At 54.0% G+C, this 13,021-nt stretch overlaps 1 protein-coding gene across 1 annotated transcript in view; it reads left to right on the top strand.

Moving 5' to 3' along the window:
- The window catches only part of DNAI2 (dynein axonemal intermediate chain 2), a 28,131-nt gene extending 17,858 nt beyond the window's left edge, over window positions 1-10,273 (top strand). The window contains exons 8-13 of the mRNA XM_044250358.1: window positions 376-498; window positions 2,685-2,908; window positions 6,200-6,335; window positions 6,819-6,965; window positions 7,747-7,974; window positions 9,055-10,273. Coding sequence (XP_044106293.1) covers window positions 376-498; window positions 2,685-2,908; window positions 6,200-6,335; window positions 6,819-6,965; window positions 7,747-7,974; window positions 9,055-9,141 — 945 coding nt within the window. The 3' untranslated portion in view covers window positions 9,142-10,273. The remainder of the gene's footprint in view (window positions 1-375; window positions 499-2,684; window positions 2,909-6,199; window positions 6,336-6,818; window positions 6,966-7,746; window positions 7,975-9,054) is intronic.
- Window positions 10,274-13,021: the final 2,748 nt, after the last annotated feature.

Here is a 13,021-nt window from a genome sequence, read left to right as displayed (position 1 = left end):
TTTCTAGATCAAAACATGTGGGCATTTACAACACTGCTATGTATTGCCATATTGTGGGGAGGCTTTAAGAGTTCAGATCCCAGAACCCACATTTGGTGATTTTGATGCAGTAAGGTCTGGAGTGAGGCCCCAGTTTCTAGATTTTACGAAGCTTGCCTGTGACCCTGATCGTGAGCCAAGCTTAAGACTGTGGGCCGGAGTGGTGGTTCTCCAAAGCATGTTTGTCCTGCAGGTTGCTGGGCACCTCTTAACACTCACCCCTTTGGTCCCAGGGATGGACCCTGGAAAAGTGGCAGGGGGTAGGGGGGTAGGGAAGGCAAAAGCCAGGAGAATCGAGGCGCCTCTGGTCTCACAGTTGCCCTGTCCTCCCATCAGGTCATGTGGTGGGATATCCGAAAGATGAGCGAACCTACCGAGGTGGTAATCCTGGACATTACCAGAAAGGAGAGGTTGGAGAACGCCTTGGGGGCCATCTCCCTGGAGTTCGAGTCCACTTTGGTGAGTGTCCCAGCTCTTCCTTCCCCGGCTTTCCATCGCTGGGGCAGCCAGAGCCGAGGGCGGGGCAGGACAGGACACCTACTCTGCGCTCTTTGCCGCTCCATGGAGGGCCGTCCCTCCCTCCGTGGTCATCCTGGACCGACGTGGTCTTTCCAAGGACTCTCCAGCAGGGGGCAGCAGAGCTTCTTGCGGAAAGAAGTCAAGCCCTCTCATTCACACAAAAAGTCACTGGCTGGTGGACCTCGCTGAGCAGAAGGCAAGCTTTTGCAGAGGACAGGATTCCAGAAAGGCCTCACTCTGTGGGAAGAGCCCTGCCCAGGACCAACAAGGAGAGGCCACGCTCTGGCCCTGCCTCGTGTGGTTCGCTTCACTTTCTGAAGGGAAGGAAGAGTTATTGGGGAAGCAAATGAGGTCAGAGAAGGCTCCTCGGAAAACGAGAGCACAGGCGTGATTCCAGTACTAGCGACGGGAAGGGATGGTAAAGAAATACCGAAACTGAGCAGTAATGTGAATGTGTCAGAGGACAGAAGCAGCAAACGAAGACACCCCCCTCCCCCCACCACCGCCGCCAAAGCAAGAAAACAACTTTCCCAGATGACTCTCTGCCTTGGGCTGGTTCCTAGTTTATGTCTTGCTGAAGCCCAGGCCTGGCTTCCGCTGGGGATTATCCCTTGTTTGCTCTCAGGTCATGTGACATCATTCCCAGGCCCTTGGGGCGTGGAGGTGCTGTGGCCTCACCCCTGCCCTGGGAGTGCTCACCCAAGGCTGGGGAACCAGCTGGTGAGATGAGGTGGAAGACAAGTTAACAGACCCCCACCGCTGGGCGTGGCAGTCACAGCAGAGAGGACGCCGAAAAGCCTTCTGTCCTGAAATCAGGGGTGTCTAGAGTAAGTGCTGGGTGTGGTGACCGTGCCACCACTAGTCTCCAGGCTTGCAGCTGAGCACAGGCGGGTGCCGGACGTTAGTAACTGTCTTGCGTGATGAGCTTGCGTCCTCACACACGACGGTTTTGTGAGGTAACGTTATTATCCCTGCTTTCCAGATAAACAGATGAGTCTTAGTGGGGAAGTCACACGCTCTAGAACATGGAGCCACCCGGGATCAAACCCAGGGCTCTGACTCCAGGCCCAGGCTTGCCAGGCCAACCCCACCAAGAAGTCTGAGGCTGGTGGCATGGCGGCCCATCAGATCCGGGCACTTCTCCCCGTGACTCCCCAGCGGTTTCCAGATCCGGGCACTTCTCCCCGTGACTGGCTTGTAGGAGTCTTGAGGTTTCCTTCATTACTCATGCTTCCGGGCCTTTCAAGCTGTGTCTCTTCACTTTCCTTTGACCCCCAACCTGGAGTCCAGTTGTTTCTTTTCTTTTTTATTTTAAGATATTTTTTATTGTATTTTTTATTAACATATAATGTATTATTAAGATATTTATTTACTTATTCATCTGAGAGGAGAGAGAAAGTGCACTTGCACACGAGTGGAGGAAGGAGCTAAGGGAGAGGGAGAGAGAGAATCTCAAGCAGATTTCCCACTGAGCATGGAGGCCCATGCAGAAATCGATCAACCTCATGACCCTGAGATCATGACCTGAGCCAAAATCAAGAGTTGGACACTTAACCTACTGAGCCACCCAGGCGCCCCCTGTTTTTCCTGTGTAAAGCCATGAACTTCCTTCCTTTTTAAAGCCAAACAATCTTCCACTGTGTACAGAGCACACCCCGTGCGTCCATCCAGGGTCACTGGTGTTGGGACACTTGAGTTGCTTTGACCTCTTCGCCTCTGTGAATAAAGGTGCCAGAAACAGTTCTGCCCAGTTCTGCAGGGAGCAGCTGGAGCCTGGGTGAGGGGGCTTTCTAGACTCTGTATAGCAAAATGCCTCGTGGACACAATGGTGCTCCGTGAAGAGGTGCTCATCACGTGACTGCTGATGAATCTCCCTGGGACCAGAGGAGTTGAGAGGACTTCATTAAGATGGGGCACCCTGAGGCAAGTTCTCGCGGTGGTGGGGGCCTGATGAAGCTGGGAAGTGGGGGGACAGCTCCTTAGCAGGGGCTTCAACCAAAGGCCCTCCCAGCACCTTCAGCCCCCTCCGCCCAGATCCCAGGAGGCTGCTCGCCATGACAACGAAGCCCCGAGCTGACGTTTCATGGCGCTTTCTGCTCCTGTGTCTCCCCCACCCCCCCCCACAGCCAACCAAGTTCATGGTGGGCACCGAGCAGGGCATTGTCATCTCCTGCAACCGCAAGGCCAAGACGTCAGCCGAGAAGATTGTGTGCACCTTCTCAGGCCACCACGGCCCCATCTATGCCCTCCAGAGAAACCCATTCTACCCGAAGAACTTCCTGACCGTCGGTGACTGGACCGCCCGCATCTGGTCAGAGGACAGCCGGGAGTCATCCATCATGTGGACCAAGTAAGAGGGAGGGTGGGAGGGGACAGAGGGGGCCAGCCCAGGAGTGCCCCAAGCCTCTGTATGCCCACCCATAACATGGAAAGACCGCCCCTCCACACACACCAGAGCTTTTGTTGGGAGCGGCCTAATCCGGCCACTTTATGGAGGAATGGGGTTTCAGCAGCCTGGGCTGGTAAGAATAACAGCCTTGGGTTCATTTTCAGGACCTCAAGACAATCCCACAAGTAGGTAGCACAGCTCCTCTTATCCCTCGTGGTCTGTGTCAGGGGACAAAGGCATGAGGAAGTAGAGCCACTTGTTCCTGATCCTTCAGCTGGTGAGGAGCAGAGGTGGGATTTGAATCCAGGAAGCTTGGATTAAGAATCCGGACCCCTCAACAGGACAGCTTTGTGGGTTTCCTCTCCTGGGAGGGTGGGCACTTAGGAGCAGAGAGGGACAGAGCTGTGAGCTCTGGCGTTGGATCAGAGACGCTTGTGGAGTCGCCCAGTTTGCCCAGAGGAGAGGCCAAGGGGATGCTGGAGACTCAGCCCCCCAGCATGGTCCCACTGGCCCTGGGGGAACCAGGGAGAGCCACATCCATGGGGATGTTACAATGCAGGCAGAGCCAAGAGACCGGAGCAGAGGCCTGAGGTGGGGGAACAAGTGCTTTCTCAACCTTCACGTGTGTGGATCTGGGGTTCCCTTCCAGCTCATGTGGTCACAGGTCCTGCAGTGTTGGTGCCACTGTGGACCTGGATGGGCATCTTCTTTTCCAGGGATTCCCAAATCTGGGGGCATCAGGATCTCCTGGGAGGAGTTGTTATTATTATTATTATTATTATTAACTCTGGACTCCAAGGCTGTTTTATGGGATCTTGCATTTGACCAAGGAATGGGCATGATAAGGATTTCCTCAGGGGCTTTATGATTCTGGCTACCTCTGCTTTTGGAGCAGAAGTCTGGGCCAATCTCTCTATTCTCCAGAGGGTGCAGAGGGTAACACTTTGCTCCAGTTCCCATGGGGAGTTAGAGCTCAACACCACCTACCCAGGTTCTGACTTTTTCATCATATATATATATATATATGTATATATATATATATATGATGATATATATATATATATATAAAATACATATAATAAATAAATATATATATAATACATATAATAAATATGTATATAAAACATATATAATTGTTGAATATATATATACATATATATATGTATATATATATAAAATACATATAATAAATAAATATATAAAATACATATAATAAATATGTATATAAAACATATATAATTGTTGAATATATATATACATATATATTCAACCATTTTATGGAGGTGTCATCGACATGGAAAAGGTTGTGCTGAATGCACATAGGCTCCATGAATCAGGATAAGTTACACAAGTGCAACCATGACCACCATCAGAGTCATAACCATACTCATCACCTCTCTCCTGCCCCCTTTATTATAATTATTCTTATGGGGGGGGATGGTAAGAACAGTTAACATGGGTTCTACCCTCTTAGCAAACGTTACTAGTTGCTACAGTGTGGTTAGCTAGAGGCACTACTGGATCACACTAGATCTCCAGGATTTATGTATCCCACATAAATGAAAGTTTGTACCCTTTGACCATCACCTTCCTGTTTTCCTCCTCCCCCCACACCCCCAGCCCCTGGCAACCAGAGCTCTACTCTCTTGCTGCTGTGAGTTTGACTTTCATGATTCCACATAGAAGTGAGATCATAAAGTATTTGTCTTTCTGATCTGGCTCATCTCTCTTAGGATAACGTTCTCTGGGTCCTTCCACGTTGCTGCAAATGGCAGGATCTCCTTTTTTAGGGCTGAATAACATCCCATTGAATCTATAGACCACATTTCCTTTATCCATCCACCATCTGATGGACACTTAGGTTGTTTCCATCTCTTGGCTGTTGTGAATAATGGTGCAATGAACATGAGGGTGTGGGTATCTCTTTGAGATTCTGATTTTAATTTCTTTGGATAAATACCCAGAAGTGGGGGTGCTGGATTGTTGGCTAGTGCTATTTTTAATTTTTTGAGGCCCCTCTGTGCTGTTTCCACAGTGGTTGCATCAGTTTGCATTCCCACCAACCGTGCACTCTGCGTCCTCGCCAACACTCTTTCTTGTCTTTTTAATGACGGCCATTCAAACAGGCATGGGGAGCTATCTCCTCGTGTGTGTGGTTTGGTTTTTCTTTTTTTTAATCTCTTTGTGCTTTTGATTTCTGCTTCCCTGATGATGAGTGATTGTGAGCACCTTTTCATGAACCTATTGGTCATCTCGATGTCTTCTTTGGAGAAGTGCCTGTTCAAGCCCATTGCCCATTTTTTAATCGAGTTACTCCCTATGAAATTTTTTGGTATGAGTTCCTTATATATTTTGGATATTAACCCTTTATCACATATGTGATTTGCAAATGTTTTCTCCCATTCCTAAGTTATTTTTTCATTTTTCAACTTTGTTGTATAGAAGCTTTTTACATCGATATTCCCCACTTGTCTATTTTTGCTCTTGTTGCTTGTGCTTCTGGATTTATTTCCAAGAAATGGCTGCCAAAGCCAATATCAAGGAGATTTTCCCATGTTTCCTTGCAGGAATTTTATGGATTCGGGTCTTGTGTTTAAGTCTTTAACTCATTTTGAGTTGACATTTTGTATTTCTTCCTCATAGCAGAAATCTTCAAAAGTCTAAATCCCACCAAGTAGAAAGTATAGCACTCTTCCTATGTCAATATTAGGAACTTCTCTGCGCACACTCTTCCTCTGACTCCTTTCTGTGAGTCCCATGGCTGGAAGACTGGGCCTAGATCCAGCGGCATGCACCTGTTCCAGTGGGGAAATACCAGTGGCCAGCCCCTTGGCAGGACTGGAGCCTTTTTTTCAAGATTGATTGATTAATTGATTGATTGGAAAGAGATAGAACATGCAAGCATGGGAGGGGCGAAGGGAGAGGAGACAAGCAGACTCCCCACTAAACACAGAGTCCAACGTGGGGTTTGACCCCAGGACCCTGAGATCATGACCTGAGCTGAATCAAGAGTCAGATGCTTAACCAGCTGAGCGCCCCAGGCCCCCCAGGACCATAACCTTTAAAATGCAGACTGTGAACTGCTGGTGAGCAGGTTGGCATGGCTAGACGTCAGACAAGAAAGAACTTCCTGCCCAGCAATGAGTCCCTGGAGTCCAGGGAGCCTGGATGAGCAGAGCCATTGCTCAGCAGCCTCTCTGTGCCCCCAACCACAGTAGTCCTTGACCAGTGACACCCCCGGGTCCCCCCCAGGTACCACATGTCTTACCTCACCGACGGTGCCTGGAGCCCAGTGAGGCCGGCGGTCTTCTTCACCACCAAAATGGATGGGACCCTGGACATCTGGGACTTTGTGTTCAAGCATTGTGACCCTGCCCTCAGCCTGAAGGTCATGTATATCCCACTCCCCATGCATGGAGGCCTTTGGGGTCTGGTGGCTCAGCAGAATCACCTGGGGGAAATTTAGAAAGAAGAGAGAAGTAGAAGGCCTGGTCTCCCATCAGACGTACGCCTCAGGCAGCCCGGGCATGGGCTCCTGGCAGCAGACTCTTCCAACCTAAGCTGATGTTATATTTGCATAGCTGGAGCCGAGCTCTGCTGGCTTAGACCATGGAAGGGCATGGGGTTTGGGACACGGCAGGATGGCCGTGGGGCTGGACGGAAGGGGTGGAGGGTGGGGTTGGGGTGGACAGTGAGCGAAGGGGGCAAAGGGTTCTGACAACCCATCTCAGAGCGTGACCTTCATTTTGTGAGTCAGGGGAGTCACCAAAGTTGTTTGAACACAGAGCTTGGCGAAGCACCCCCATCCCTGGGGGCCAGACCGTCACTGAATCTCTCCTCCCCAACCGGGTCTGCTGGGACCTTCCAACAGGTGTGTGACGAGGCCCTATTCTGCCTCCGGGTGCAGGACAACGGGTGTTTCATCGCCTGCGGTTCTCAGCTAGGGACCACCACGCTGCTGGAGGTCTCCAGTGGGCTGTGCACACTGCAGAGGAATGAGAAGAACATAGCTTCTTCCGTAAGTGTCTTGCACAGACCCAGCCCGCGGCAGAGCAGGCTAGCTAGAGTAAAACGTCAGCCCCCCCCCACCTCCCGGGAAATGCATGGACCTTTGGGGAGGCGGCGTAGTGTCCCCCACATGAGCAGGTAAGTGGGGTCAGGATGTCTGAACTCACCGTGACCTGCCCACACATCAGCCCGGGGTGAGTGACCTCACCCCTCCGGGCTTGTTGCTGTCAAAGTGGTTTGATAGGTCAGTTTGTCTGGCTTCACAGATGACATCTCTTTGCAACAGACCCTGTCAAAGGGTCAGAGATACCCTTAGAGAAGACACAGGGAAGGTGGGGATCCTGGGGAAAGGGGTTGGGAGGCTGAGATCTGTCACTACAACCCCCGCGCCCCCTGAGGGACCCCGGCAGCATCTCCCCAGCACCATGGGCACACGGGGGAACTGGAGGCTTGGTGCTCAGGCTTGGGGCCAGCCCCCAGGCTCTGATGGAACCGTGGGCCCGCCCCTGAGCAGGTGCTTCCTTGGGCCCAGGGCCCCACAGTGCACAGCTGTGAGGGCGTTCTTCACGCTGCCATCTCTGTTCTGGAAACCCCTTGGAACTGGGCGACTTGGCAGCTCTGCTCCTGCCTCCCGACCTCAATGTCCAGACCTCCTCTCTTGCCCTTAGTGCTGAGAACAGACCCCTTTGGGGCTGCACTGAGCAAAGAGAACTCAGCTTGACCCCATGCTGAGAGCTGGCTGCTGGCTGCTGCCCTCCTCCCACGGGCCTCCCTGCCCCTATGTGCCCCAGATATTTGAACGGGAGACCCGGCGGGAGAAGATTCTGGAGGCCAGGCACCGGGAGATGCGGCTGAAGGAGAAGGGCAAGGTGGAGGGCAAGGACGATGACCAGAGAGAGGAGGAGACCACCCTCAACCTGGAGGAACTGGTCACCAAGGCCGAGGAGGAGTTCTTCGACATCATCTTCACGGAACTGAAGAAGAAGGAGGTGGAAGCCATCAAGAAGAAGCCAAAGCCTGTAGGGCCCCAAGCAGGGGCTCTGGGTGGGAGGGGTTTGGGGGGGAGCCCCAGGCCTGGGTTCCTCCTACTGGCTGACCTCTTGGGTGACCTCAGGCAAGTGGCCTCAGCAAGTGGACCTTAACTTGTCCATCTGGGAAATGGGGGGAATGACTCTCTTCCTCCTGGGAAGTCTTAAGTCTCCAGGTGGACTGCCCCACTTTCGAGAGATGGGCGGTGGGCTCCTGGGTGTTGACGGAGCGGGCAGGTGGCGGAAGACAGGTAAATGCTTGGAGAGGACAAACCGGTCCCATGTCACGAGCCCTTCCCGCTCTGTCTCCCTGCGCTGGGGCTGGGCCCGGCTCTGATGTCTGCCGCTCCTTTTGCGTCTGGAAGCATTTGGCTACGAGAGGCCTTATCCTCACACTGTCTGCGTGGCAAGGCGGGGCACAGCCCTCCCGCCGCTTACTGCAGAGGTGGGACGACTGGAGTCCCAGATTCCGGCCCATCCCGCCCTCCAGCAGGCAGCGCTGACGGCGGCCACCCTCCACGGAGCAATGTACCCGGCAGACCGCGGGCTTGGTGCTGGGGGTCCTGAATGGGGCTTATCCCGCTGCTCGAACACCCCCTCTTGGAGAAGCTGGGCCTCCGCAGGGAGTGCGGGGCGCAGAACAACCCCACGTCGGCCTGCCTTTCTCTTAAGTTTTCTGAGGTTGGCCAGAAATGCTGGGGTCAGGGCTGAGAAAGAGGTGCGGGGTCCTTACCCCTGTTGTTTCTATTCCGGGTCACAGCCCTGCGAGGAATCATGTCCATTTTACAGGTGAGGGGACCAAAGAGACTCCCCGAGGTCACCCAGGAAGCACAGCAACAGACGTAGGACTTGTACCCGGGTCTGTCAGGTGCCCTAGACCTTGCCCGCCCTCTGCACCCACCAGCTTGGAGCACCCAGTAGGCCCTCGAGGCCACGGAGCTGGTAGCAGTCTCCTGAGCACCCAGCAGCCCAGGCCTCCACCCACAGGCTGTTTTGGCCTCAGGGGATTAACTTCCCAGGGTGCAGGGGAGGCCTGCCCCCCCCCACAGTGATTCTGCACCGTTTCTGCAGACACATCGGGATCTGGAGGCGGATGAAGAGGTGGAAGGAGAGGACCAAGGGGAGGAAGAAGACAACCGTGCCAAGACTCCGGCCTAGAAGTGTCGAGCCAGCCTTGCCCGCAGCCCGACTCGCTCTGCACCTTTGTTTCCCTCCGTTTCCTGGCACAGCGCTGGCTTCACAAGTGGGCCCTGAGCGCCTCCCTTAAAGCATCAACAGAGGGAGGGCTGGGGGAGCAGGGGGCCCTGACACAACCCAAAGTCCCACAAAGGATGGGACCCCATTGACGCAGAGTCCAGTCCCACGGGACCTGTTGGAGGGAGGGAAAGGGCAGGGCTCATGACGGAGCTGGGGACCCCTCCTCTCAGCCAGTGGAGCACACCCTGCCTTTCAGCCAGGCCCTGCCTGTTCCCTCCTGTTCAGCTCCCTGCCGACCTTTTCCAAGCAGGCTTGCCTCAGCCATGGCGAAGCCTCAGAAAGACCTGTGAGCGGGGAGAGGGGCTTCTCCTTCTCCCTTTCTGAACCTCCCCTCTCCTACAACTCAGAAACATGGTCCGTCCGCTTCTAAAATGTTTCTGGGAAACCCCCCCCACCCCCCTGCCCTGGCATGTTTACCTCGGGGAGGAGATGCACGAACGAGTTCGATTATAGCTGTTTGCCTGCAAGCTTTCCACTCTCTTAATTCTTACAAAATTAAATTAATAACAGTGCTACCAGCGAGTGCTCATTGTACGTCCTGTGCCGAGAGCTTTCCGCGTTCTCTCATCTAATTCTTTGTGCAGAATCCCTGGAAGGCTTGTTCTTTGATTGCCCCTACTCTCCAGAGGAACAATCAGATTCCAGGAGAAGTGGGGAGACTGGTCTGGGTCACAGAGCTAGCGCAGGGCAGAGTAGGGACAGGAGCTCAGCCTCGCAGTCTCCACCCTGCCTGGCAGGCACATGCAGGGCCCGTAGCGACAGCAGGGACCGTGGTACAGCAGAGCACTCAGTGACCATTATCAGAAACGTCCAAAGCCAAGAGATCTCCTCAGAGCCAGCTGTGCACCCAAAGTCCCCCAACCACCATCCATTCTGTGGGTGTCGAATAGTCCTAACGGGGACCCAAAGTACCCTTTAAAAACTTGCCTGAGTTTAGAATCTTACTGGAGAGGGACCCAGGGTCAGCCACCCTTTGTGACCAAACGAAAAACAATATGAAGTTGCCACTGTGGCCAGACTTTAATACGTGGGGGGCGCCTTGGTGGCTCAGTGGGTTAAGCATCTGCCTCCTGTTCAGGTCATGGTCCCAGCATTCTGGGATCGAGCCGCACATTGGCTCCCTGTTCAGCAAGCCTGTTTCTTTCTCCTTCTCCCACTGCCCCTGCTTGTGTTCTCTCTCACTTGCTCTCTCTGTGTCAAATAAATAAAGTCTCTATTTAAAAAAAAATACTCATCGTGGGACCTATTTATCCAGTGCCTGACCTTCTCAACAGCCCTATCTTCAGTCCCCAAGTCACCGATGCGCCACGTGAGGCACAGAGAGAGGGGGCAATGCCTGAGTCCCAGGAAGAGGAGTGGGCCGGTTGGGTTTCTGCCCCCTGCCTGGCCTTGCCATCTGAGCAGAGGGCGCCGACATCCCAGGTGTCTTGCTCTGTATTGTCTCCAGTGACAGGCACCTCACTGTGTGAGGACACGGGCCCCAGAGATGCCAGGAGAGCTGTGGTTTCAACTGGGGGCGATTTTGCCCCCGACAGGACGTTTGGCAATGTCTGGGCACAATTTGGACTGACCTAAGTGGTAGGGGGTGCTCTCAGCAGGACCATCGGGCAAGGCAAAGTTGACTACCGGTCACCCCCCAGGGTCAGACCAGCACCCCCCATGGCTCTTCCCTGACTTCCAGAACCAGAGACCCAGGAGCCGGCACCTCCACGTGCTAAGGGCCTACGGGATGGAAACGTCATGGTGGGCAGGGACAAGTCTCTAGGGAGCTCACTGGCAGGCAGAAAGGGCTGAGCTCTGAGGTCTGCACCCAGCCCTGAGCCGGGTACCGACCCCGGAGTGACGAGCAAGCAGACGCCGACTCTGCTCTCCGGGAGCCTGGACGTCCACGGGAGAGACAAGAGCGGACAAATCCACAGGGAAATAGAGAAACACGGTTGCACAGAGGGACATCTTCTGGGAAGTCCAGGGTGCTTAGAGGGATGACAGCAGGAAGGGAAAGTCCTCGGTGGATGTCTTGTGTCCCAGGGACCCTTTCATATCCCCTCCTGAGCTAGAAATAGCCACAGCCCCTCTAAAGCAGGGGCAGACTTAGGTCCCTGAGGCCCCAGAGGGTCACAGGGCTTGAAAAGCACTCAGGGCTCATCGAAAGCATTGGTTCTAGCTGCAGGCGAGTATGGAGGGAGGAGGAGGAGGAAGAGGAGAACGTCACAGATCCCTGATTGAAAATACCATTGCTTTGTGCAAATAGTGGTCATGGATGACAACATTTGAGAGAGGAGCCGTGGCCTCCTCAGAGGGGAGCTTTTGCCCACTAGAAGCTTCAGGTATGTGACTGAAGATCTCAAGAACTCAGAAAACCAGAAAAGGGGAAAGGACATGTCAGAGGAGGCTTTGAAGAAGCCATTTGTCTGTGCTGCCCGCCAGACGAGTAAGTGAAGGACAGACCTCCAGGACAGACAGACAAGAACAAAGCCAAAAGCCAGGCGTGATGGAAGGGAGCAGCCCATCCAGAAGGCTGCCCATGATAGAGCGCGGCCAGAACAGGGGTAGGATGAGGGCACGGGCCAAAGATGAGCCGGAGAAGGTCAGGTCTTCAGGCTAAGGGGCACGGTCTGAGTGAAAGGCCTCGGGGAGCCACGGTGGGATGTCAAGGGAGGTAATGATGCCAAACTGTCTTTTAGAACAATGATGGTGGGAGCCTGCGTGTGTGGAGCAGATCAGGGAGATGAGACCGGGAGGAGGCGTGGAGAGCGAGGTAGTTGGGTTTGCTTATCCGTTAGGGTGGGGAAGACAGCGGGCAGGGGCAGAGCAAGCGGCCACGTGCTGCTCAGGGGAGAAGAGGTAGAAGCAGGTGCCGGGCATGTGGATGGAGAAGAGAAACACCTGCTGAGGCAGAGCCCCAGGATCTGGGTAGAGGGGATGAGGGGAGAGGGGTCGCGAATTGTGGCTCAGCAGAGTCGTCGACAGAAACACAGAAGGCAAGCGGAGGACTCAGTTTGAGAACCGAGACAACGTTGTGACAAGTCTCTTAAGTAAAGATGGGCTGTGGCCAGAAGCTCAGAATCTTCTCTGGTGGTCACCTCCGTGAGCCATCCTGGGTGGGATTCATGCACGTGGGGGAACAGAAAAGAAAGAAAAAAGAACGAAAGGCCGAATGACCAGGGGTCTCCTGTGGCTGATCCACACAGATGCGATTCAGGGTCTGGTACGCAAGCCTGGAGGGTGGTTTCCAGCCACATCACGCTTCTTCAGACTTGACCTGATTCTCCCAGCAACATCCCCATTTGCAAACCAGGCAGCCTGGGTGTGCAGCCTGGGGGGCAACCTGGGCCAGAGAATAGGACAAAACTTTAAGGGAACCCCCCACCCACCAGCCCAACACAGGAGTATCTGGTTTCCACCAAGCCTCCCTTGGTTTATCTATGTATCCAATTGAAGGTCACGGGTAGCTTCCTGCCACTGTTTATTAGTAAGTACACCTAACACTAGCTCCTCAGGGGCCGCCGGGGAAGCCAGTCCCAGGGAGCCGCCTGGCACCGTGCTCTGCCCCTGGATGTGCGCCAGGCTGTCTGAGACAGCCCTGGGGGAATGAACGAACGGCTCTTCCTTACCCAGCTCCTTCCACGGGAAGATCCCCCGTGTGCTTCCCTCACACAGTCTTTGCAGGGGGGCTGCCTCGCTCAGTTTCCCTGGTGTGGGGGGGTGTGTTCAGGAGAAGATGAAGAGGACTGGCCATCAGGACCAGGAGGAGCTCCTCCACCACCACGGGGAAACCAAG

The sequence above is a fragment of the Neovison vison genome, chromosome 5 (genome assembly GCF_020171115.1).
Source record: "Neovison vison isolate M4711 chromosome 5, ASM_NN_V1, whole genome shotgun sequence".
Lineage (NCBI taxonomy): Eukaryota > Metazoa > Chordata > Mammalia > Carnivora > Mustelidae > Neogale > Neogale vison.
This window is presented reverse-complemented; position numbering and strand designations above follow the sequence as displayed.